A 26,455-nucleotide genomic window follows, 5' to 3' on the forward strand; every position below is an offset into this window, starting at 1 on the left:
TTGTCTGTTTGAATAAAAACATAATAAAAATAAAGAAAAAGAAAAGAAAAAGAAAAAAATTATACGCACCTGCGTGGGATCTTTGACCGACTGGTTAGCGTGTTCAACTTTGGCATGGGAGACCCTAGGTAGCTAGTCTCTTAAAACAGACTGTCTTATCTACATCCGGCAGATGCAGCTATATACAGTCTGTACTTCGTGGGGGAGAATCATGCACCAAACGGAAGAGGAAGTTGAAAGGCGGGACTTCCGCTCATTCGTCCAATCAGAATTTAACATTAGCTAACTAGCTGTATACTGCTGTAGCTATCGTTAGCTAACGCTGATTAGTAAGACGAACGATAAGCTCAGTAACGTTAGCAACTTACCTCATCACTTTCGTTTAACTCTGGAATAAGTGCACGTCTTGCACGAGGTTCCTCCAAGCCGCGGATACATCGTTTACGTCTATCAGGGTCTTATTTCACCGGTTTCGTCGGCGTAGCTTCCATGGTAATTCTAAAGCACTGCTAGCATTAGCAACCTGCATCGGTTTAAGTTTCCGGGGGGAACATATTTTTCGTGGACACGCGTGTCGTGATTGGTCAGATTCCGTCGAACTTCCTTCCGGTCTGAAGGTTTTTTTCACTACTTCCTTGTGCATGTTCTGGGGGTCTAACGTACAGACGGTATGGCGAGAGCATTTGAAAATTGCGGAAGCCAACTCGTCTGTTCTAAGAGACTACTAGGTAGCCCATCGACATAGAAAAGATGGACATCGTTGTCTGGTCCCGTTCAGAGCAGTTCAGTGAAGCCGCTGCATGTTAGATCGCCGCTCTGGCGGCAGGTACCAGTAAAGGTCACAAGGCCCGCCTCCCCATGTTAGTGGATGGGGAAATGGACAACCGAAACAATCACAGTAGCCTACACGTCAGATAATTTTTCCCCAAAGGTGGTTTGTATCATTTTAGATAGTTCTTATCACGCTACTGCCTGTGCAAGTGGTCATTTTTCTGATCAGTTTGTTTTTAATGAGTTATTTGACATATCAAAAGGGATGATTGACAGCTGTGGCAGCCAGTCTCAAGCCGTCATTGGCTGGGCAGGCTCTTCACCTGAAAGATCTAGTTTACATAGAGAAGACACTGCTTGCTTGATCTGTCTACTAGACTGTCTGTATAGGACGAATCAGCGTGACGCCAGTTGCCACCCAGAAATGCGGAATCCAGCGGCAGTTAATAGTATGAGTTGTGCCAAACAAACGTTAATATCTCAAAAACTATACATCACATTGCTTATTTGACATTCTGAGTGAGAGCAGAATTAGCTAAAGAGTTTGATGTATAATATATGCATGTCGTGTTAAAGTTGTGTGAACTGTCACAGTTTTTAAAATGTAAACGGAGTCAAGCCGGCTAGAGCAGACACTCACGCCTCGCGCCACTTGGGCTCCATATAGGGTTCCTTTGCCGTTGCCACCCAGTGACACGGTTTGTTTACCAAAATGCTGCTCGGCTGATCCCTCGTATATCGATGGACCGCAATAAAAAGGACATTGTTTTGAGAAAGGTGCGCGAGGAAGTAACGGTTGCGGACTGAAGTAGTAAGTTCAGAAAATGTGTTTTATTAGTTACTCCAGCTACGTTATCGGTTATTTTAATACACAATGGTTTTAACCGATGCATTAGCCGCTTGTGGTATTTAAGGCCGAAACGCCCATTCTGGCCTATTCTGGCACTGCGCCCCTCCTCTTCAGCGTAAAGCACATTTTGGGGCGTAAAAACATGACACTATCTTCCCGAGTTATGGCAGGCGCAAAGCGTGTTTTTTTTTGCATTTAATGCCAGTTTAGTGCCTAAGGCCAGGGGGAGAATAGAGTATCTGTTTCTTCTGGACACTGTATTTGTAATGTATCTGCATCTCCAATAAATAAATAAATACCTTTAAAAACATCTACAGACAAAGTGAAACAGTTGAATTGTTGAATGTAAATTAATACGCTGTTGAAATGTTACAGATACTCTGTAGACCAGGGGTCCCCAATTACTTTTCACCAAGGGCCACATTTTGCTGAGGGCCGAGGGCTGGGGGCCGAATGGTGCCGGCGCCCTATGGGCAGCAGCGAAAAATGTTGGGCATTTGAAGCCACATTTAGAGGAATAACTAATTTTAAATTAACAGTGGTGATGTCATTATTCAGTCTTAACCACCAATATTTGATCCTTTTCTCACTCTCTATGTCACCACCTGCTCTCCCTGCATGGCTTGAAATTAACTTTTTTGACCACCTGCCAATATGGCTGCTAGATTTTAAAGTTACCAGCCAATTAGAATTTCCACTAGCTAAAATGTTTTTCTTGAAATAAACCAGAATTATGAGTGGGTTAATTTAAGCATAAGTATCAGTAAGTGGCCCGGGATTCTCAAAGCCTGTGTTGAGGGCCACACAAGAACAAAAATGCACTCTTGAAGCTCAATAAATCCAAAACCAATGAGTTCATTATTTACATTTTTAGGGAGGTACAGTGGTGCAGTGGTAAGCACTATCGCCTCACAGCTCGAAGGTCGTGGGTTCGATTCCCACCTGGGACGATGTGAACGCACCGCCCGGGTGGGGTCGTCAAAAGGGCCTTTCTGTGTGGAGTTTGCATGTTCTCCCCGTGCCTCCCGGGGGTTTCCTTCATATAGGAACCCCCTTCACAAAAACATGCAATATCCTGGTTGCTAATGTGGTTCTTCCTCCGGTCGTTAAGGGCGCCTGGTCAGAGGGAGGGGAACTGGTTGGAATAGCGTGAACCTCCCACGTGCTATGTCCTACCGGTGAAGCTTCCTCTGTCAGGTGAAAAGAAGCGGCTGGCTGACTGCCCATGTCTCAGAGGAAGCATGGAGCCAGTCTTGGCTCTCCCCAGATCGGCAGAGGATGGAGTAGCAACCAGGATTGAGAAATCAAGTGAGCACTAATGGGGGATAAAATGGGATAAAAAAAAATCGGGGGGGGGGGAGAAATTACATTTTTACTTCAAACTTGTGTGGGTCAGGTCAAAAGGCAGCAGGAGAACTATTCAGTCTATTCATTGCACGTTGCATTTAGTTGCACTGTAAAAAGACAGAGGAGAGGAGGCGAGCTGACAGATGAGACAAGCTGCTCACTGCTCTGCACCAGTGTTTGTTTAGAGGGGGAGGGGCTCATAGCCAGGTAATACAGAGAGCAGCAGTGCGTATCTTGCATGTTGCGTTCAGGTGCACTGTATTTTATTTATTATTAGGGGGCTATTTGGGGAACACTGCTGTAGACTCTCTGTAGGTGGACTATCCAAAGAAAGTGTTACCCTTTCTTTTAACCAACATGTCTGATCCACCTTGAGAATAATGACTCAAATGCTCTCTCTGAGAAAATAGTTCATCAACCTGCCCCAAACCAGTTCTTCATAGTAGTGTAAGAAAGTGATGGATAGGACAGGACAGGCCTGCATGGCGAGGTGGGACAGGGAGGGACAGGGACAGATGCCAGATAATAGAGGAACGCTGCTCCTCCAGAGACACTGAACACCTGACACGCTGCAGAGATCTTGGAGATGACTGCAGGATGACCTGAAAGGAGGACAGGGTGTGACCACTTTGGGCTGCTGCCCAACATACAGCAAAAGACTTGACACTGTCTTGACGCAGACACATGGCACAAAGGGGCCTGGAGTCACTTGGGAACAACAAGTCTACCGAGGAAGAGAGTCCTTCAGTCCGTTGCTCTCCACAGACTGCCATGGCACGGTCAAAACTGGGTAAAGTCATCTCCACTTTTTAAAACGGTTTTACATTCATCTATTTGGTATGATGGTGTAAGGTGCGTTTGCTTTGTATTGTTTTGCCTGTGAGCAGTGTGCTTCACTTGTAAGAATGGAGAGCGTTACTTTCATACATTTAAATGCTTTTGCACCCATTTATTTTCATAAGACATGAAGGAGAATCAAGAAAAAAAAACATTTGGGCATTGGAATAATAGCATGAATAATATTGACTTTTAACTTTTTTTAAATACTTTTTATACTCGTACTTCAGATCACTTTGTCACAGTGTCATGCCAACACGTGTTGGAGTCATGTGAGGGCTGTGAGATAGGAGTGGTGGCAGTATGCTGTTTCTGCTGGTTAGACCTGATGATCCAGTCTGTTGAGAATCTCATTACTCAGCTACTACACATTCAATGACACATGGTGGCTTCACTCACAACACACTGTCAGAGGATAAGAGGATAACAGAGTTGTTAAAAATCCACATTTTCATATAAATAAATATCAGTTTTTTGTTACACTTGATCACCAACTCAAATAGTGGTTCAGGGGCCCTTTACAGTCTATAAGTTCATGAAAATGTGGTAACCCCTCATTTTACAGGTCCCTAACATATTGTTGTAACATATGTTATGTAATGATATGTAATTAAATGGGATTACTATTGAATTATAGAAAATAGACACACTTCAAATTACTGGTCCTATGTAATTATATATGAAACGTGTGCTCACAAGTCATTTTTTGCAAGTGCAAGTCAAGTCTCAAGTATTTGGTCACAAGTCCAAGTCAAGTCTCTTACAGTTGTAATGAGTGTTTTACCATCTGCTGCATGCCATCCGTTCTGCTTAGAACACTGTATAGCTATGGAAATCAAAGCATGTATCATGACTCTTTATCTATTAGCATACAGTATCAACAGTAGTGTGGCAGTTAAGCACATCATTAGGTACACTTATAGCCAAAGGCATTCCAAAAAGAATTGGATATGAAGGAGTCATGAATTTGGAGAGAGAGAGAAAACTGGCAGCCTATGCAATAACGTTGTGTAGACTAATCTGATATGAATGATCTTGGTGTCAATTGAATTATATACTTTTATCACAAAATGCACAATTGTTATGGAATTTGTAGCTAAGCTGCCCCACTACATTGCTTATTGTGTGTATCAGGGTCAGGGATGCAAAGTCATGGAGAGCAGGCGCGGACTGCATAATCGGGCACGTCGGGCAAATGCCGGGTGGCCTGGCCTGGCCTGGCCTGCAAAAAAAAATATATATATATTTTTTTGGTGCCCGCAGTCAGGCCACTCACTGAACAGCAGGCCAGGTGCCGCCTACTGGTTTACTAGTGGTTTTATTACTTTATTAGTTAGTCTGAAGTAATAATTACACTTCAGGGTTAAAGTGGGTGCATCTCATTGTAAAATTGGACTCGGCCCAAATTGGGCTTCAAACGGCCCAAATCTGGCTTCAAACGGCCCAAATCTGGCTTCAAACGACCCAAATTGGGCTTCAAACGGCCCAAATCTGGCTTCAAACGACCCAAATTGGGCTTCAAATCGGGCTTCAAACGGCCCAAATCGGGCTTCAAATTTTTTTGCCGGCACGCGCGTCGGCCCGTATCGGCCTGGCCTGCTTGGTATCTAATGCCCGGCCTGAATTATGATCCCAGTCCGCCCCTGATGGAGAGGGCAGACATAAAACCATTCAGAAATCATCCTATTTTGGGATGAAAAAGGTGACTCTCACCTAAAGGTATATAAACAGGCTTTAAACAGGCTATTCCAATGAAATATGAAAAAACACAATGAAAGCTTTCCTTTAAAGTTAATAACTGTATTTTACAGACTCAGTTACAACAAAACAACACAACCCCAGGGGATGGGTCAAATGCGGAGAACACATTTTGCACACTCAGGTGTGTGACAATCGTTGGGACTTTACTGTATCCTTTAATCCTGCTAACAGACAGACAGACAGAGAGACAGACAGACAGACAGACAGACAGACAGACAGACAGACAGAGAGACAGACAGACAGACAGACAGACAGACAGACAGACAGACAGACAGAGAGACGGCACTAAAAACATAACCTCCTTGGCAGAGGTAATAATAACCCTCACAAGTGGAAACCTCTCTCCCCCTCAGCAAAGTTGAAATATTGATGCATCTTTGATCAATACCTCCCTCCATACCATCTGATATTGCACAAAACCAAAGTTGCACAAAATGCATTTTCTTTGACTATTCAGTAGTTAACAGTTTTGCTCTTGACATGTTTCAGGAGCTAGGACCCCTGTAATGGAGGCGGCTCTGGGGTTTGCGTTGGGAGCTGTGGGAGGCTGTATACTGGGAGCCACAGAGGACCCAGTGGACAAGACCCTGTCAGTGATGACCTCCGAGGGGCCGATGAAGCCGGTGATGGATGAAGTCAGGACGGTGGGTGCTCTGGGAATGGGCACCCTGATAGGAGCCACTGCAATCACCACAGCCATGACCTCAGTGGTGGCCGGCGTGATCCTGGCCGCGGCGGTAGCATCAATATCCGTGGCTGCAAGGAGCTGCGGTACCGGCTCGCACGCGGACCACATCGGCTTGTGGGCCTCTGCCGGACTGGCGGGCGCATTCGGGACCACGCTCAGTGGAGCCACACTCGGGCTCACCATCGAATGGATCGTGACGAATTTAGGCATGGTTGCGCTCCTGTGGGCGTTGATCATATTCACCATGCTCAAACCGCCACTGCACTTCTTGCTCAAGTTCATCTGGCAGCAAGGAGAGGTGTGTTGCAGTCAGGGGCCGGCGGCGGCCGCGTCCTTGGCCAGGGAGAGAGAACAGACAGAGAGGCAGCAGAGGAAGAGAGAGGCCGCTGCAAAGATGGAGCACAGGATCCTCATGTTGGAGAAGGGAGGGAAGGCCGACGAGACGGAGCACAGGAGCGCCTGGGAGGCTGAACGGAGGGAGAGGGAGGAGATGGAGAGGGAGAGGGGAGAGAGAGAAGAAGCCGAGATGGAGCAAAGAACCATCCAAGACTGGATCAACAATGTGGTGCTGAAGCACGTGGACTTCCTGGCATTCTCCGGGATACCCATGACAATGCTGGCCGTCGTTACGTCAGCATTCGGGGTTTGCGGTTACGGCGGTCACCATTCCGTGTTCATCGCCCTTTCAGGGTTGGTCATGATCATACCATATTTACTGCTGAAATCGCCCCTCTTCAAGTTTTGGATGATGGCAGGCTGCGTAGGGATGCTGGCCACTTTTGTCATCGCCATGCTCACGTTGCACGCCGAACAGGAGGTCGTAACGGCGGCCATGAGAATGCAAGCGGCCGGGCAGAATCGGTCCAGAGAAGTCGTCCGCACTCGCATGGACTACCGCTCATCTCTGGAGGCCTTGAACGCAGGGTTCTTCGTGGCAAAGCTGTGCCAGTTGGGTTTGGGAGCGACGGTGGGGGGGCCGCTGGTGAGGCGAGGAGCCGGAGAGGCCAAAGTCATAATGGGGGCAGCTTTAGTGGCAGGGGGTTTACTGGTGGGGGTGGAAGCTGTAGCTCCAGTGCTGGGGGCAGGGGGGAAAGCCGGGGCATTGCTAGGGGTTGTAGGTGCAGCGGGGGTGTCGGTCGGGGCAGCGGCAGCCGTGGCGGGAGGGTGGTCCTCATGGCCGGGCACCTTGGGAACTCTAACAGGGTTGATTGTAGGAGCACTTGGCACGGGGAAATTGCATTTTGTCAACATTGGACTGCAGGTGCCTGTGGCCTATGTCTTTGCGATGACCAATCCGTTTTGACAGAGCCCTGGGCATCCTGAGAAAGCATATAGGCACTGTGAAGAATTGCCATCTAGTAGTTTGCATGTTGGTGTGGAAGCCATGCTACTTATTATGAGCCATTCTTAAAAGATAACTGTTTTTCTATTTTTCTATTTCACCATGGTTCTGATCAAAATCTTGTCATTTTCTTCACTAGAGGTACTTGCATCTTACAGTGCATCCATATGGCTCTACCATGCCAATGGACACTAAACCCCTAAACCCACACTCACCGTAATGAGACATGCCACTAAAAGATGTCATTACAAATATCTGAAGTCATGTCTTTCTTGTACAGTTTTGATGCTACCATGGCCATTGCTTTGTCCCTTCCGGACAGCTGTGGCTGCCTCTCTACATGCACCACTGTGTAAAGTAGTGCAAAAATAAATAGTAAATGTTGTCAGGTCATGGATGAACTGAACATTATATTACACATTTTAGGGAAAGTTCATGCGCTAAACCACAGTTAGGAAGACGGAGACTGGTGCTCAACAGTTGAGGAACCACAGTAGCATCAGAAGGAGAATACTGGAGCACTCAGGTCGTCTTTAGATGGTTTATTATAATAAACCATCTAAAGACGACCTGAGTGCTCCAGTATTCTCCTTCTGATTATATTATACATGTCTATTTACAGATTGAGCATCAATGTGTTGATAAAGATGTGCTTTAGGTGCTTTTGAGATTGATTGATTGGAGTGGCCATTAATTTAATGGAAAAAAGATGGAAAAACAAGGTCCAAGTTATGCGTCAAGTGCCCGTGCCCCACAAGAAAGGCAAAGAAAATGTATTAAATACTGTACATCATCTTGAACAAACAGTGTTTTTATGTATCAACTGTCAATACATGAATATAGAGAGAATATGAAGTGAGAACAAAAGCAATGTCTGAACAATATTTCAACAAATAAACATTTTATAATTTGCTTTAATGATCTTTGACGGATATGTCCTCTCATTTCCTGCCAGTGTTTTCAGTTCACTGTGGAGCGTAGGCTACCTGCATGTGATGTGTGATGTGTGATGTGTGATGTGTGATGTGTGATGTGTGATGTGTGATGTGTGATGTGTGATGTGTGATGTGTGATGTGTGATGTGTGATGTGTGCTATTTGAAAGAAAAATACAGCAAGGCCTGTTTCCATAACAGCTCTGTCACTTATGCCTGATACAAGTGGCCAAAACGATGTGTGAATTTTGAAGCCAATAAGGAAGTGGTGGCAGGTGTCAATTCCTCTAGGCAAGTTTGTTTGTATAGCACATTTCATACACAGAGGAAATTGCGGAGGAAGAGGAAGTGCTTTACATAAAATGGATAACGTGGCAAAGAATAGTGGTCAACTGTACTTGGGGGTTGCTGGTTCCAAAAAGACCCCAGACCAGGTTAATGGGACCACAACTTAACTGAAAATATAAAGTAAAAAAAAAGTGATGGTCTCAGTAGCTAATTTCACTCATTTGTGTGTCCTCATGGCAATCTTTGAAATAATTGTGAATTAACAGAATATAATGGATTTGTTTTTTTATAGTGATTGATTTGACAGAATGGGTGTCCAGCAAGTGACAGGTCACACTCAAAGTCAAGATATCAAGGAGCACAATGAAAATAAGTCTGACCTTATTGTGTTATCCTTGACTATATATGTATGTATGTATATATATATAATATATACTGTGTGCATATATTATACTGTGTGTGTGTGTGTGTGTGTGTGTGTGTGTGTATATATGTATATATATATATATATATATATATATATATATATATATATATATATATATATATGTATATAGTGAGCTATTTGTCCTAATACTGTTACAATTACTAAACACAGTAACCATACTATTGGTTGGACATTTGACCTTATGTGGTAATAATAATAATCATAATAATAATAATAATAATACAGATAGATAACTGGTCATAAACATGTAATATAGCAACAGAAAGTAGGCTACAAATAAACTACAGTGCGCTACAGTATAAACTAACTACAGTACAACAACTGTCTGCAACAGCAGCAGTAGAACATACTGAGACAAAGAAAAACTACCAACAATATGAAATCTATGCCGTATGAAAGAGACATCACTTCTCTGAGTCTTCTACACTTCCTTGTTGTTTTTGATCATGTGATGCAAAGCAGTCACATGACACCATCTTACCTTACCAGGAAGAGAGAAACTGCTGCCTACAAGAAAAGCAGGAAGAAACAGAAGAAGCAGTTATGCGTCTGCAATAGAAACCAACTGATATAATCAGGCTGGAATTTCAGGTAAACAGGTGAGTACATGTCATTTTACTCAGAAATAATAATGGCAGTGTTAGTTGTGTGTGTTTATTAGCCTAACCCAGAAGGAAAATGCTTTCTATTGCAAAACTGCTTCACTAACATTTTCACAGTCACTGCTAATTGCATTTCTTCTCAACTATACAGTATTACACAAGTCTACACAGTAACGTTACCAGACTTATACTGTAGCTACTTTCCACTTTTTTTTTCCACTACTTTTTTTGCTTGAAAACATAAACACTGCGAGAAACACTGGTGTACCACTACCTACTGTGCATGCATGCTTGTGTGTGTGTGTGGGTGTGTCTGTGTGATTGAGTGTGTGTGTGTGTGTGTGTGTGTGTGTGTGTGTGTTTGTCTGTGTGATTGAGTGCGTGTGTGTGTGCGTGTGTGTGTGTGTGTGTGTGTGTGTGTGTGTGTGTGGTTGTGTGAGAATTTACTAAATGTGTCATTTCCTCTCAGAAATGGAGTTGTTAGCAGTGACTCGGCTGCTGGCCCTCATCACAGTGAGCCTGGCCTTAGACAATGGATTGCTGAGGACTCCACCCATGGGCTGGATGGCTTGGGAACGCTTCCGCTGTGATGTTGACTGCAAAGATGACCCTATGAACTGCATCAGGTCCAACATCTCACATGCTGTCTTTTTCACAAGAACTCAGGGAATTCATCTTCTTGCAAATGACTGATTTACACAAGTATTCCCTATTGGCATACTGTGTGTGAAAAGGCACATTCTCAAATTAGATTTTCCACATTTCTGCACATTGTTTGGATCTGAATTTGGTCCGATATTTTTTCTTTGTATGGCCAAGAGGTAGCCTAAAAAAAGAAAAGAAAAGAAAACACACACACACACACACACACACACACACACACACACACACACACACACACACACACACACACACACACACACACACACACACACACACACACACACACACAACCACTGTATGAAATGTGTTTGGTGCATGTCTGACAGACTGTCTATCTTTTCCACAGTGAGAATCTGTTCAGAGACATGGCTGACCGCCTGGCTGAGGACGGCTGGAGGGAGCTGGGATATGAATATGTCATCATAGACGACTGCTGGATGTCCATGCTGAGAGACCAGCATGGGAGGCTGCAGCCGGACCCCTTCAGGTTGGTTTCTCTTTAGCAGAGCCAGTCAGTCAGTGTGGAGGCATAGATGCTAAGTGTGTGTGTGTGTGTGTGTGTGTGTATGAGTCAGTGTGCTATGACGCCACCTTTGTTTTCTCTTGAATGCCCAAGACAAATTTCTCCTAAGATAAGATACGATAACAATAAGGCTAATCCAATCCAATTAAATCAAACCTTCCGCCACGAACAGGCACCCCGACCGTCCAGAGGAAGCGCTAGTGCAGCGACCAGGACACATACCCTTAATCCGGCTTCCCACCCGCAGACACAGCCAATCGTTCCTGTATGGACGCCCGACCAAGCCGGAGGTAACACGGGGGTGCGAACCTGTGACCCTCGTGTTGGTAGGCAGGGAATCTGCCGCTACACTACCCGGATGCCCCATTACACAGCCTTGTTGAATACTCCATTCTGACTGGTTGAGGCCACGTCCGGTCATATCAATCCGGTAAATGTAACAATTGCAGCTCATTTTGCGACACCCTGCGGCAAAACACTTAGCTAGCAGTCTGTTAAAATGCCGAGGTACCTGCCCTCCAAACAGCGCTCTCTCCATTAGAAACATCTCAGACGAATCCAGGTTACGTGGTTGTTCCCACCCGGCTAATGTGTTAGTCACATGCCCAAGCTAACGCCAGTTAGCAAGTGCAATGTTCGCTTCCAGGTGTGTCAATTTACGAAGGCTGCAGAGTTACGTTGTTATGGACGCAATGCCAATCTGAAATCTAACGGACTATCTATCTTTCTAGTGAAGCAATAAAATCATTTTTAAAACAAGAAAATCATTTTTAGATCAATTCCTTGTCAAATAATTGATTTCTTTAGCAAGTAAGGGGGGGTATCAGCGGTGAAAATCAAAAATGGCACAGAAATGAACCATGTCTATTACAGCCGAGTCATAAAGACACACAATGGGCCCTATCTTGGTACAGGCGATATCCCTTATTTGCGCTTGTGCACCTGTTTGCGTCCGGCAGCAGCTAAAAACGCAGCATCCCCACCTCACGGGAACATATTGTAATGATTTATACAGAAATGTAACTGTTTAAAAGTGATATAATTGCCTGGGTAGATGTGACCTCTCTGTTTTCTAAGTTAAAACAGCCCCGAAATATGGTGGGGATGCAATTCTCGGCGGGGATGCGGAAACGTTCACCGCACGTGCCGCAGGCGCAAATTACAGCCGTGCCACATCATCTGCCAGCTCAAACGGGATTTGGGTGGTCTTAAAGAGCATGATGCAGGTTAGACACCACTTTGCATTAATATGTGGGACTTTTATCTAGCAATAAGGATTATCTTTTGTTTTTTGTTTTTTCCCCACACAGCTGCATCTAGACTGGTTTTTGTGAAGCATCTGCCACGCGCACATAAAAGCCCTCAAATCTAGCAATAACACCTGTGACGATTTTAATACACAATAATCAATCAATGTTCCCTCGGAACATTACCTCCGTACGCTGACCGTCTGTCCGCCCGTCAAGAGGCCGCTCTCTGCAGTATATCACCTTCACTCTGCAGCTAAAACTGCTCTCCTCTTGAACTCCAGAGTGCCACTTATGTCCGTCTCCAACGATAAAGTTATCTGCCGGCTTACACGAGCTGAGATGGTCGGTCCTAAATGTATCTTTGCAAATAGGCGTTATTTTGAAAAACCGATTGCATATTGGGGGTCAACTAGTTTTTACTATAGTTACGTTTGACTACTGAAACTATAAAGTGCCATATTAACCATAGATAGAGCCCAAACGAAACAGAAACTAAACAGTTGCCTTTGGGGGGGAAATGGAGCGGAGTTTCTCTCTCATCAATGCCGAAATGCATTCTGGGCAGTGTCAAACTATCGTACCAGACAGGGTCAAAATGCTATAGACCAAATCAGCGGGGATGTTTACATTTACTTCCGGTTACCCCTGGGGTCCACACATCATAATGGCGGTGAACGGCACAAACTGACGTGTTGAAGACAAAAACAGACAAAGAAGACAAAAATGGTTTGTTCGTGTTGTGTTGTTGTTTAATATCATTCATAACAACACTTTTACTAACGTTAGTCGAGACCAGACTAGCTAATTTACCTGTTGGACCAGACCAGACCAGACCAGAGTAGACTTGAAGCTAAATTAAATTAACGTGGCGTCAGTAGCTCTGTCTGTAACGTTAGCTCTCTAGCTAACGTTAACGAGTCTGCAAAAAAACAGCGAGTTTGACAGTTGTAAACAAACGTTATTAGCTATCTAACACTAGGCTACATAAAACAAACAGAGAAGAAAGGCTAGATATGTCGGACAAGCATGTTTACCAACCGTTTGAACATTTAAATTGAAAGTAGTCTGCCGAAAACAACGAGAGGGTTTGACAGCATTTATTTGACAACACGCCAATTTAAACCTGCCGCCTTCCTGAAGTGGTACGCGGAAGTAATGTTGTTTACATGGTGACGTCATGGTGATTTGGTCTATAGGTTTTGGTGGTAAATTATCGTACAAATACAATAATTATCGTACATCTGGTGTTTTGGAAAGTTTTCTGCTGTACAGATTGACTGTATATTATTATTATTACAGTAAGTACAACTTACAGTAGCCCAAGTGTCATCACAGGTGTTATCTGCACAGATGGCATTTTTTTTTTAAACATGTGCATTATAATGCCACCTTTCTCCTCCATATTTCTGCCCTGAGGGCATGTTTTAATTTAGTTTTTGTTTTTCGGGGGTATTTCCATAAGAACCTTGAGTCCTAACTGTAAATAATTGTTATTTTCTTCACCTGCACCACGCTCTATAAGTACCAGAATTATTCACAGGTGTGGCTAGGCAATGCCTGGGCGTTACATCAATTAAACCAATCAGATTCCCATCTCGCAATCGATGTTTGCGTGAGGCATGCAATATGCTGTAATTCTCTCCATGCGTGATAGAGTGGACTCACTCGTGCCGAGGACAGACAGAGATGGAGAGAGCTTGTTGACAGATCGTCTGTGGTGCCAACGAGCCTCTGGGTTATGGGCTAGGTGAAGGCAGGGACCTTTCCTGACCATTTCCCCTCCCACCACCCACATATACATAAACACTCCCCCCACCCACCTTTGGATCCCTGACTCTGTACAACCTTCCTATCCGTAGCTACAGCCCCTTTTCCTATAGACCAGCCTCCTCCCTTGACCTGATTCAGATCGGATCCATGCCAAAATTTTAGCTGGTAAATAAGGACATAAAGCAGGTTTAACAAATACCATTAATGATGGTTCCATGTTCCAAATGCCAGGGCCCTCGCTACTGTTATTGCTTACACCTGCTTTACCACCTCAAAACGGTTGCTGTGAACAGGGCCTATGCTACACCCTTCCACCAAGTTCAACCCATTCTCACTCCGAGCGCGTAGCATATTGACGATTTGTCACGTCACTTGTTACTAACACGGTACCCTTGAGCGACCCATGAAACGACTTGGGCTTTCCGACTAAACTCCAATGTAAACCCATGAAAGTCATCTTTGACGCTCATGGCAACTGCTCCCCCATTAGTCAACTGCTCCCCCATTAGGGTCTGGGGGGAGGAGCTAACCTCTCCCAGCCCCCAAGCCTAAACCTAACCTCCCCCAGACCCTAACCAAAAAAAGACTAACCTCTCCCACCCCCCACGCCTAAACCTAACCTCCCCCAGACCCTAACCCTAAACCTAACCTCTCCCACCCCCCATGCCTAAACCTAACCTCCCCCAGACCCTAACCCTAAACCTAACCTCTCCCACCCCCCACGCCTAAACCTAACCTCCCCCCAACCCTAATGGGGGAGCAGTTGACTAATGGGGGAGCAGTTGCCATGAGCGTCAAAGATGACTTCCATGGGTTTACATTGGAGTTTAGTCGGAAAGCCCAAGTCGTTTCATGGGTCGCTCAAGGGTACCGTGTTAGTAACAAGCGACGCACAAGGGACGGGACAAAGCGTCAATATGCTATGCGCTCGGAGTGAGAACGTGTTGCCAAGTTTCATGAAAATCGGCCCAGTAGTTTTTCGTAATCCTGCTAACAAACAAACAGAAACATAACCTCCTTGGAGGAGGGACCTACTGTTTCACACATGTGACTTGCAGGCTATAATTGTAACCACGTCACCTTCAGGTTCCCAGGGGGCATTGCAAAGCTGGCGAGGTATGTGCATGACCGTGGGCTGAAGCTGGGCATCTATGCAGACATGGGCACTCGCACGTGTATGGGTTACCCCGGCACCACCCTGGATACAATTGACATCGATGCCCAGACCTTTGCAAGCTGGGGTGTAGACTACTTGAAGTTTGATGGCTGTAACTCAAACGCCATAGTACAAATGCTAGGTAAGAGTGCATCTTCTAATCTGTCCAACACCTTGGTTACAGTCGTTTGCATGGAGGGCAGTCATTTGCAAAATGTTCTTTGCCGACCAGGGTAGGACATTAACTTTTTTTTAACAAGGGCTTTTTTTTGCCCTTGTGAAATATGTTTTGGGGCATTTTTTAATTTTTTTCCAGGGCAATTTTTACCAAATGTTGCGAATCATGACTTTCTGTTTAATTTCGATCTGCTTCTAGTTGTGACTCAGTGGGTGGTAAACGCAATTCTTAAGTGAATGTTAGCTAGTGAACTATAGCTGGCCAGCTAGCTTGTGCTGCCTGTCACTGAGGTAAATAACGCTATAGGAGGAGGGGACGGGGGTTCTGAAGTAACGGATGCCTATAGTTGGCCATTTTTTAGTTGTGCTTTGCAAATACAGAAAAAAATCCAGACACACTTTGCAAATAACGGGGGCATACTGTAAGCCCCCATCATCCCAATTCTGTGGGCAATTTTAGATTTTCTACGTGCATTTTTCCTTGAGCCCCCGCTAATTTCCTACCCTGCCGAGGACATAAGATTGTATTTGTGGAAATGAAGACATTACTGTAGCCATTCCCCTCCCCCCCCCCCCCATACACAGGTTACCCTCTGATGTCCAAGGCGTTGAATGCTACGGGTAGACATATAGCCTACTCCTGTAGTTGGCCTGTCTATGTGGGAGGACTTCCACCTAATGTGAGTGTCATCATTATTATCATAAACTAACCCCAAATCGGAGTGTAAACTTGGTTTTCAGTGATTGTAGCAGTGCTTTTTGGGTCTGAGTTTTCAATACAAATCTTGGTGAAATTATTTCAGCGAATGTATCAGTACTTTTTGAAAATTATCAGCATATTTTAACAATACCAATACTGATAACGGTGATCATTTTGGTGATTATAATTGTGATATGATCGTTTCATCTCTGGTGGAGACCACTGAAAACCTGTTGCCGAAGTATAAATAAAAAATGTGCTACTCTTTTATTTCTTGTCAAGAGACACTTATCAATGTCGAGCGCCCTGCCATAAATTAAGCTAAAGTTCAGCGGATCAGATCATGGAAGGACTGTCTTCTGACCAATCAGCTCTCTGGAAACAGCAAGTCACATTCCTACAGGATCCACATAGACTGCATTCAAATGAAAATCACAAAAAAAAAGACGAAAATAAATCAATTAACAGCTCTTGTTGAATTAATTGACATTAGGAAATGCTATTCGCAGGGCAATGTGTTTACAGAGCAGTAGAATCACGTTGTTTTATGTTTTGCTTGATAACGTATCTGTTGGAGATATAGCAGGTAGGCTACTTAATTGACCATATCATTAATGAATTCAAGTTACTGCATGTCATCCCCCCCATGTTGATCTTCCATTGCAATATATCCACAAACCACATACTCATCTTAATGTGCATGCCAGTATTATATATTATGACTACCCCAGTCAATTTGGGTGAAAATGTCAACCTTTCCCTGGAGAAATACTGGTGTTTTTACACACAGATTGTCAGTGCGACAGTTAAAGTTGATTGACCTGATCTACTATGAATCACCTCATTCAATGGAAAGGAATTGTTTCAAAATGTCCCCATTCTATGGGGTGGAGTTGTACAATCTCAACTCCACCCCATAGAATGGGGAGATTTTGAAGCAATTCCTTTCCATTGAATGAGGTGATTCATAGTAGATCGGGTGCATTAGCCCACTCACTCAGATTGCAGACATAGGAAGACCGTTCCTTTTAGGCGGCCTAGCAAGCGTAGGCATCCACAACTGGATCAGGCGTCAGATGTGCGTCTTGCCGCCTTGCCCCAGCGTTCCGGGTCATGGCACCTGTAGCAAGTTCAAATTCATAAGTCTGCCACAGCCACTTTGATCATTCCCATTCCAGTATAAAATAAACCTCCCCATGACAACAGTTCAACACCATACACCTGATAATAAAAATATTTGTTCCCCCATCCCCACAGTACATAATAATAATAGTCCCATTCATGTTGCCCCGCGGCCGCGACACTTACACGTTTACACTCAATTTCCTTGTACCTAACAGGTGAACTACTCTCTGCTCGGGGACATTTGTCACCTGTGGAGGAACTACTATGATATTCAGGACTCATGGGACAGTATGCTAGGCATTCTTGACTGGTTCTCTACCAACCAGGATGATCTGCAGCCGGCTGCAGGGCCTGGACACTGGAATGATCCTGACATGGTATGAAGGAAAGGATTTGCTATACTTCATTGTCTATCCACCTTGCAGCACTATACATATATATATACCTCCTATATATATTATAGGAGTCAGCCGACAGCATTTTGGGAAACAAACCGTGTTTCCGGGTGGAAACGGCAATGGAACCCTATGGAGCGAGCCATAGAGTGCTCACTCAAGCCCCAGCAGTGCGGTGTACATTTTAAAAACAGTTCACAGAACTTTAACATGACGTGCATATATTTTACATCAAACTTCTGCTCTCACTCAGAACGTCAAAATATAAGCGATGTCATGTATAGTTTTTGAGATATGAACGTTTGTTAGGCACAACTCATAGTTGTTAACTGCTGCGGTTCCGGGTGTTTTGCGGTGATTTGTTGTTGTTGGAACATCACGCTGATTCCTCGTATATGTGGTGTAGTCTGGGCACCCAGTGGACATCCGGCCCAAGACTTCCACTTGCGTCATTGTTTACAGTCCGACGACATCTCATGTGCAGCTATCTGTTTAATAGCCGAAATGTCGTCTGGACGTAAAACACCTACTAATTTTTTAAGCGAATTAAAAAAAATCTGTGTTGTTGTTGTTGTTGTTTTTGTTTTTTTTAAGTTTGGGTCCGAGTGAAATGTTCTATGGTCTCTCCCGTTTCTTTGTTTGGTTTGACCAAGGGACCGTTCGTTATTTAGAAGGGGGGGTCACTGGAGGGATTTGGTGTGCTCTGAAATAAAAAGCTGTGCCCCTTCTCTGATCAAAAAATATTTTTCCTTGACCCTCCCCAAGTGATTTGAAAAATATGATCGACCCTCCCCAAACAATATTGTGGCGAGCTTGCGTGGAAGAATGCAGACTGACACAGAGATCTTACTTTTAACCACTCCTGCGCCTCATACACCGCGTGACAGCAGGGGGTGCTATTTATTCTACATCGGAATCATTCAACATTTGCAGAAACTCCGGCCAGAGGTGATCGAACACACTAACAGTCTCAGTCGTGGTGGCTACATTGATAGTAAAACTAAACATTATCCTGGCCACACAAACATTGCCATTACCACATAATGCAATCAAAACATGAGCACAACATCACTAAACCACATTTTTAACTGTAACATTAACAAGGTTCCCACAAGAACATGAACTCCCATAATCCAAGATTCAAGATTCAAGATTTTTATTGTCACTCCGTAGTACAAGTATCACGTGTGAAATTCTTGTGCTGTGAACTCCGTTTACAACATAGTACAAATATAACAGGGCATATGAGTGCAAAAACAACAAGAGACACAACAAGCAATAAGGCAGTAGAGTGATAAGACAAGTCAGAGACAGTGGCATATTCACTGCACATAGGTGCACATGTCATGTGCATACTTTGGACGTACTTAACTCATTGAGTGCCAATGACGACTAAAGTCGTCAATTGCGTTTTTTGACGGTGGGACGTGGATCAAAGCCAGATGCATCTCCTGTAATAATATGGGCGATGTCGAATGTGTATAAGCTATTTTACGGACCCATTAGGTGGCGACAGTGCTCTCCAGATTAGAGAAAGGTGAGGAAAAAACAGAGAAGAAGTCATGGGGAAACGGAAACCGCATCGGTATGCATCGATATGCATGAAGCATAACGTTAGCTGTGCCTGTGAACAGCAGCCAATCTGCTGCCACAATTGAGCCCCTCCGTCTCCGCTGTGATAGCCCCTCCACATGCTTAGTTGCCGACACCAGCGTCTTTCTGAAAAGTTACATTATTCTCAGCTGGAAGCGCTGGGAGCCGGCGACAAAAACGGCGGAACGCTGTGAAAAAGCTGGGACTCGCCTGACACACGCAGCAGAGCGAGCAGAGCCACCAGAGACACTCCCACGGAGGAGGAGTTTATAGTTGAGGGGGGTGGGGGTGCTGTTTTATTGAAGGAAATTACTGTTCAGATGTACTACATCAGAAAATATTAGCTTCAGAGTCAGTGATGTGCTTGAAAATGATATCAATAAACTTTTTTTTGCTGATGATACAATAGAGTCTCATCGTTCTTTGGGCATGTTCGGTGTTTACATAGTAATATCACACAATATTCTGTGGGCCTCGAGAAATCACTGAAAACGCTCTGAAAGGGCTGGCACTGGGAGCATCCGTTTTCCAAAAGTGGCTGGCACTCAATGAGTTAAACATTTTAAATTTGACGTATTTGACGTACAGGTGCAAATAGCATATACCTAATTAAACATACAATTAAACATTAGACATACATAATGGTAGCATCTACAGTGCGGTACAGTACAGCTACTACACTATTTGTGTATGTTAAGGAGTCTCGTGGCCTGCGGGAAGAAACTGTCCCTCAAGCGATTTGTGCATGCTTTTGGGACCCTGTATCTCCTCCCTGAGGGTAACAGGGAGAACAGGCTGTTGTGGGGGTGGTTTGTGTCTTTGATGATCTTCAGGGACCTCCTGAGGCACCACTGGTTATACAGTTCCTGCAGTTTTGGCAGCTCACATCCTGTTACGTGCTGGGCCGTGCGCCTCACTCTTCGTAGCGCCCTACGGTCCATGGTGGTACAGTTCCCGTAGCAGCCAGTCAGCAGGCTTTCAATGGTGCCTCTGTAGAAGTCCCTAAGGATTTCTGGCCTTAGCCCAAATTTCTTTAGGCACCTGAGTCCGTGTAGTCGCTGTTGTTGGGCCTTTTTGACAACAGTGGCGGTGTGACCGGCCCATGTCAGGTCCTGGTGGATGTTGACTCCCAGGTACTTGAAGCTGTCCACCCTTTCCACCACTGTGCCGTTGATGGTGATTGGGGGGTGTGCGCCCCCCCCCTCATGTAGTCTACAATGATTTCCTTGGTCTTGGAGACGTTCAGAGAGAGGTGGTTGTCCTGGCACCACTGTTCTAGGGCCTTAACCTCCTCTCTGTAGGCCGTCTCGTCGCCCCTGGAGATCAGCCCCACGACTGCTGTGTCGTCTGCAAACTTCACGATGGTGTTAGAGATTTGAGTCGCCACGCAGTCGTGGGTGTAGAGGTCATACCAGAAGGGGCTGGAGAAGCATCCCTGGGGCGTTCCTATGCTGATGGTCAGTGGGGAGGAGGTGAGGTTGCCCACTCTCACCACCTGGCGGCGGTCTGTCAGAAAGTCCAGGATCCAGTCACACATTGCTGTGTTTAGTCCCAGGACCTTGAGCTTGCTTACCAGCCTGGAGGGTACTATGGTGTTGAATGCTGAGCTGTAGTCCACGAACAGCATTCTCACATAGGTGTCCTTCCCCTCCAGGTGTGGAGTACGTGTACTATTGCATCCGTCGTGCTCCTGTTGAGGCGGTATGCAAATTGGAGCGGGTCGTGGTCCGGGGGGAGTGTGGGGCGGATCTGTGCTGTAACCAGCTTTTCAAAGCACTTGCTGGCTATGGGCGTGAGGGCTATTGGGCGCCAGTCGTTTAGGCTGGTCACTTTCTGCTGTTTGGGGATGGGGATGAGGTGGCAGAGGGTGAGAGGAGAGGATAGGGGGGTGGGGGGGAGAGGTGGTGGAGAGGGGGAGGAGAGGAGGGGGGAGTTGGGGGGGAGAGGAGAGGTGGTGGAGAGGGGGAGGAGGGGAGGTGGGGGGGAGAGGAGGGTGGTGATCCTTTGCGCTTCTTAGAGCAGAACTGTCACCAATCAGAGCGACCGCCTCCTCTGGTCGCTACATAATGCTATTTTCGCTTGTGAAACAATCTTCAGTCTGTGTATATCAATATTTGTGTTTAAATAGCGGTCAATGACTGATGGAAAAAAAGTTTGCCGGTTCTATTATTGTGCGTAATTGCTCGGAGCCGCGGACTCTCCACTCTCTGTCCCCCCTCTCTCTCTCTCTCACTCCCTTGCGCATCAGACAGCAGACAGGCACAAAGCCACACATGTGAAATCTCCCAGCATGCATTGGGCTAATACATTTCGATAATAAATAGCATCCAAATTAGCCTAAATAGATAGAAAGGTAGATAGAAATAATGTGTAATGTTAACACAACATGCAATTGTAGAAAATGTCAATATTGGACAAAATAAAATCTCGAAATCAAAACACAACCCTATGTGAAACATATATGTCATCCTGGTGGTATAAATATCCCTCGCAGACTTAATGTAATTTAGGAGATGAGTGACAGCCATAACTCGGTTCTACTGTGATTTCCTAAGACGACTTATCTGATAGAGCCCATATATATTTTGTGATGCCATGTCTGTTCGTTTGCTCGACTTTGTTCCAGTGGGTTATTCGCGCTGGACATGTACTTCCATATTATCACCAGAAAAGCGCCACTGATTCACCAGATACTGTACATGCCTACTGTCTGGATAGGCCAAGCACAAATATCGACAGATAGGACCGCCAAAGAGAAACAATGCACTGGGACATACCAAACAGTTTGGACAGGAGGGGTGTAAATGAAGCAACTCAGTAGTTGTTGAAGTCCGAAAAGCAAACATTACAAAAAAAAAGTTTATATATTTTTATCGAATCAAAATTGTATACCCCTCCCCTGGACTCAAATTAAAGAGAGTGTACCCTCCCTCAGACTAAATTTAAAACACGATGACCCTCCCCTATTTTCCTCCAGTGGACCCTTCCCTAAATAACGAACGGTCCCCAAGTAAAACTATGTTTATAAGCATTTTACGAAATGTCTATCGGAAAATAAATGGCTGATGAAAGGTATGATGTTGATACATGTATAACCCATTTCCTCTGATGTCTGTCCTCAGCTCATCATTGGAAACTTTGGCCTCAGCCTGGACCAAGCACGCTCTCAGATGGCTCTGTGGGCCATAATGTCCGCCCCTCTTATCATGTCTAATGACCTTCGCACCCTGAGCAACGACGCAAGGGCCATCCTGCAAAACAAAGTGGCCATTGCCATCAATCAGGACCCTCGAGGTGTCCAAGGAAGACGCCTGCTGCAGGTGACCATCGTTACTAGATTTTTGAGACATTGCCATAATAACCTATGAAAAAAAAACAAGACCATTTCCCCAGAAGATTGGTAGCCTCTATCAGCCTCTACATGGCATTTTACATTGAGTTGGTGGGAAATCTGTTGGATTGCTTTATGCCACAAACAACAAAGGGAGTGTTAGTTCTTCAAGAGTAAAATTGAGCTAATGTACAATATGGAGGCCACCAATCATTTCCACTATGGACTCATTTGCTTACAGTAATTATACCAACCACTACCATAATTAATTTGACCACGATAGAGGCCTACTGATGTTTCAAAATGCTACACACCTTTAAGGACTAGCTAGTAATTTACTACTATTTTCTAACTTTTTCATTTCAAAATTGTATTGGAGGATAAATCCCTCGAGATGCACCACCATCTAATTTCCGGGGGGGTCCTCAGGCACGGAAAAACAATCAACATAGTAATATTTCCAAAGATATACACATAAGGACTCTCGCACCCAAACCACACCCATTACATCTATTCAAAATGTCATATTTACAAACAATGAACAAGAAATTTACCAAAATAACAAACCATCTGTCTTCCCAGTCTCCTCCTTCCAATTCTCTCTTTTCTATTTTCATGTTTGTCTTGTTGGACAGGAGAAGAGTCATATTGAGGTGTTCTGGAGGCCTCTGTCTGACTCAGCCAGTGCTCTAGTGTTCCTCAGTCGTCGCCATGACATGCCATACATCTACCACACCTCTCTGGCTAGGCTCAACTACCATACTGGCAGCTATGAGGTTGGCACCCATTTCACATAATATAAAGACCCCCTAAAGTAAAAAAAATAAAAATAAAATAATAATCTTGTTCCTTCAGTTGGATGTTTGAGCTTCACTGTGCAGAATGATGCGTGTTCAGAGTTTGACACTAGAAGACTGTTTTCACAATAATCTGCTGAAAGTGGAAAGTTTCTCTGAGCTCACTGATGCCATTCTCAATTAGTATGATTCATGACATCATGGATACTGGAGCCAATCCCTGTCCAGTATTCAGCAGTGAAAGCCCTTGCTTTTATGCTGTGATTGGCTAGTTAAGGTTCTAGATAACGCTGATTGGTTGCTTTGGAATTGTTAATGACAATTCCAGAACAAAATTTGAGGGGAAACGCTGAATATAGATATTTAGGGATTAGTTCATTTTAGTTTGGAAAATGGTCAATATAGTCAATATAGGCACAAAATACCATTGTCAGTCAGTGCAAACAAATATTTGTTTCAGTCTTCAAAACCCACAGACAACCTCTAGTAAGAGTTTGGCCCCCCGGCGGTGTAGCGGGCTATTGCCTCATGAGGGCTGCAGGTTCGAGCCCCCGTGTTACCCCCGGCTTGGTCGGGCATCCATAAAGGCACAATTGGCCATGTCTGTGGGTAGGAAGCCGGATTATGGGTTTGTGTCCTGGTTGCTGTACTAGCGCCTCCTCTGGGGAACTGCGGGGAATAATGTGTTCCTCAGTCCTCCCGGTGAAACTCCTCACTGTCAGGTGAAAAGAAGCGGTTGGCAACTGCACATGTATCGGAGGAGACATGTGAAAGTCTACCCTCCCCAGATGCTCAGAGGGGGTGGAGTAATGACCGGGACCACTTAGACAGGGGAAAAGTTGGCCACAATTGGCACACACACACACGCACGCACGCATGCACGCACACGCACGCACGCACACACACACACACACACACACACACACACACACACACACACACACACACACAAAGGGGGGGGGGGATTCCTCCTAAGACTTGTGACACACTTATGTATATTTGATGGGCCTTCAATTCCATTGTTGGGTGAAATATGGATGAAATGAGGAAATTAGAATTGCAGTCAGGGGGAGATCTTTTACATTTCATATTGCCTTTGTCATTTTGTTTGTTTGTTTGTTTTTCTGTCAGGCGTATGACGTGTTTACTGGGAAGACGGTGACCGGGTTGACCGACACGACAGAGTTTAAATTCTCCATCAACCCGTCTGGTGCTGTCATGTGGTACGTCTATCCCACCAAACAGCACAAACAACCCCAAGAGACGGGGAGATATCCCGACAAGCGCAAGAAATACAAACACACTGTATCCGCCTTTCATCTGCATGAGGCTAATGCCGTGCCTCCTAGCGTGCTCTGAATGAACTGCTTTAAATGTTTAACCTGCGACAGGTCCAATTAAAATTATGTTGATATTTAATTTGTTCTTGTCGTTCCAAAGATACTTGTCTGTTTTTGCACTGATGTATATCATGACGCCAAACATAAAGCTATTATTATTATTGTTATTATTATTATTATTATTATTATTTAGAGGGAGGTAACATCACTTTTTAAGATTGTAAAAAAAAATGTAGGAAGCTATTAACTATTATTAGCAGTGAGTCAAAAGCTGGGGTCCATTTAACCAGAAGTAAACAAAGCAAAAGTGCAATAATAAAAGGAATATCAGTCAACAAACACACACATATGCACTAAAAATAAACAATTATTCACCTTTTTATCATGCACACACCAAAAAGAAATCAAATTTTCTTTTCTTTTTACATTAATGGGCATCTTATTCCATTGATATGATCCAGTTTGTAATATATAATGATTGTTTATACAATTTATAGTGTATAGTTACTGTATCTTATTTTCCTGGGCTTCAGTTTAGACTTTTAGTCGAAAATGTCTATGGTCTAAATGCTGTTTCAGATGCTTTTCCACTTTGTCAGAAATATAATTGTGGGGGAAATACACAACATGAAAATGGACGAATTAAGATTGATTATCAACACAACATATCACCTTTCACCTTGTTTGAACCCTGATGATAGTGCTGACTGGGAAATGTTACTGTAGCTCATCACCGGGGGGCAGTGTAGACTGCAAAGTAATCCTCAGAGCTGACCCTCTGGAGACATGAGCACAGACCATCAGCCTGTCAGCGTGGGACATGCAAGGTCATGACGTGGGCTAGGTCAAGGTCACAACATGGTCTATAGGTTAAGTGTGTTTGTATGGTGTTGGGATGAGCTTGTTTAAACGCTGCCAGACTCCTCTCCCGGAAGGGAGGGAAGTCTGGCTGCCAGCCTACCAGCAAATTGATTAATTTTACTTCAGCATTATTTCATTTGCAAGAAGTGAACACAATTAGATGTATTAGATACATATCTAAATCAATATCTATCAAATGAGGCTCCGTGGGCCTGATGTGGGCTACATTAGGGGTCCCTGACCTTGATATGGAAAAGGTTGGGAATGACACTACGGTATATTATGAATTTAGTGACAAAGATTTATCTTGTGATGTAAATATATTAAATTCACAGACAGACAGTTTGTAGCCATCCTATAGACCTTGTAAGTTTGCAAACAGCGGTTACGTATCTTGTGGGCAGAGCCGAACTGGTTGCAGAAAGTCACAGCTATAGCTATCAGAAATATGGAAGATCCGGACGCCTTCTCCACGTATTTTAAAGCTTTGCCAGCAACAGACAGGTTACCTTACACAAATATGCTAACTCTTTCAATGGGGTGAGGTTTCCTTTACATTACATTACATTACGTCATTTGGCAGACGCTTTTATCCAAAGCGACTTACAATAACACATTTTTGTCAGCAATAGAGCAATCAACTATGGAGCACAGTCTATGATAACTACAACTTCTGAAGGAACAGTGGTACAAGTTTAGGTTAGTGGTACAAGTTTAGGTTAGTTTTTTGTTTTTTTTTAGAAAGAGAGAGAACAAAGTTAGATCAAGAAGGGCCCAGATGGAGCCTGAAAAGGTGAGTCTTTAGTCTTTTCCGAAAGATCGGCAGTGATTCAGCTGTCCTCACCGAAGGTGGAAGCTCGTTCCACCATTGAGGTGCCAGGGACGAGAAGAGTCGAGATCGGGATG

At 44.4% G+C, this 26,455-nt stretch overlaps 1 protein-coding gene across 1 annotated transcript; it reads left to right on the top strand.

Annotated features, from left to right (window-relative positions):
- The first annotated feature begins 3,636 nt into the window (after positions 1-3,636).
- On the top strand, positions 3,637-24,854 carry LOC310776192 (alpha-N-acetylgalactosaminidase-like). Its single transcript, XM_083636377.1, has 10 exons — positions 3,637-3,758; positions 9,756-9,865; positions 10,338-10,494; positions 10,878-11,018; positions 15,161-15,372; positions 15,993-16,087; positions 17,448-17,609; positions 22,343-22,540; positions 23,187-23,327; positions 24,480-24,854. The coding sequence occupies exons 3-10, from the start codon at positions 10,340-10,342 to the stop codon at positions 24,705-24,707; spliced, it is 1,332 nt and encodes a 443-aa protein (XP_083492503.1). The 5' UTR covers positions 3,637-3,758; positions 9,756-9,865; positions 10,338-10,339; the 3' UTR covers positions 24,708-24,854.
- Positions 24,855-26,455: the final 1,601 nt, after the last annotated feature.

The sequence above is a fragment of the Poromitra crassiceps genome (genome assembly GCF_964638095.1).
Source record: "Poromitra crassiceps genome assembly, chromosome: 1".
Taxonomy (NCBI): domain Eukaryota; kingdom Metazoa; phylum Chordata; class Actinopteri; order Beryciformes; family Melamphaidae; genus Poromitra; species Poromitra crassiceps.

Excerpts from the sequence above, each read along its gene's own strand:
- LOC310776192 (XM_083636377.1), top strand. The coding sequence starts at position 10,340 with ATGGAGTTGTTAGCAGTGACTCGGCTGCTGGCCCTCATCACAGTGAGC. Across the intron at positions 15,373-15,992 it reads CGCCATAGTACAAATGCTAG|GTTACCCTCTGATGTCCAAG; the intron begins GTAAGAGTGCAT and ends CCCCATACACAG. Across the intron at positions 16,088-17,447 it reads TGGGAGGACTTCCACCTAAT|GTGAACTACTCTCTGCTCGG; the intron begins GTGAGTGTCATC and ends TGTACCTAACAG.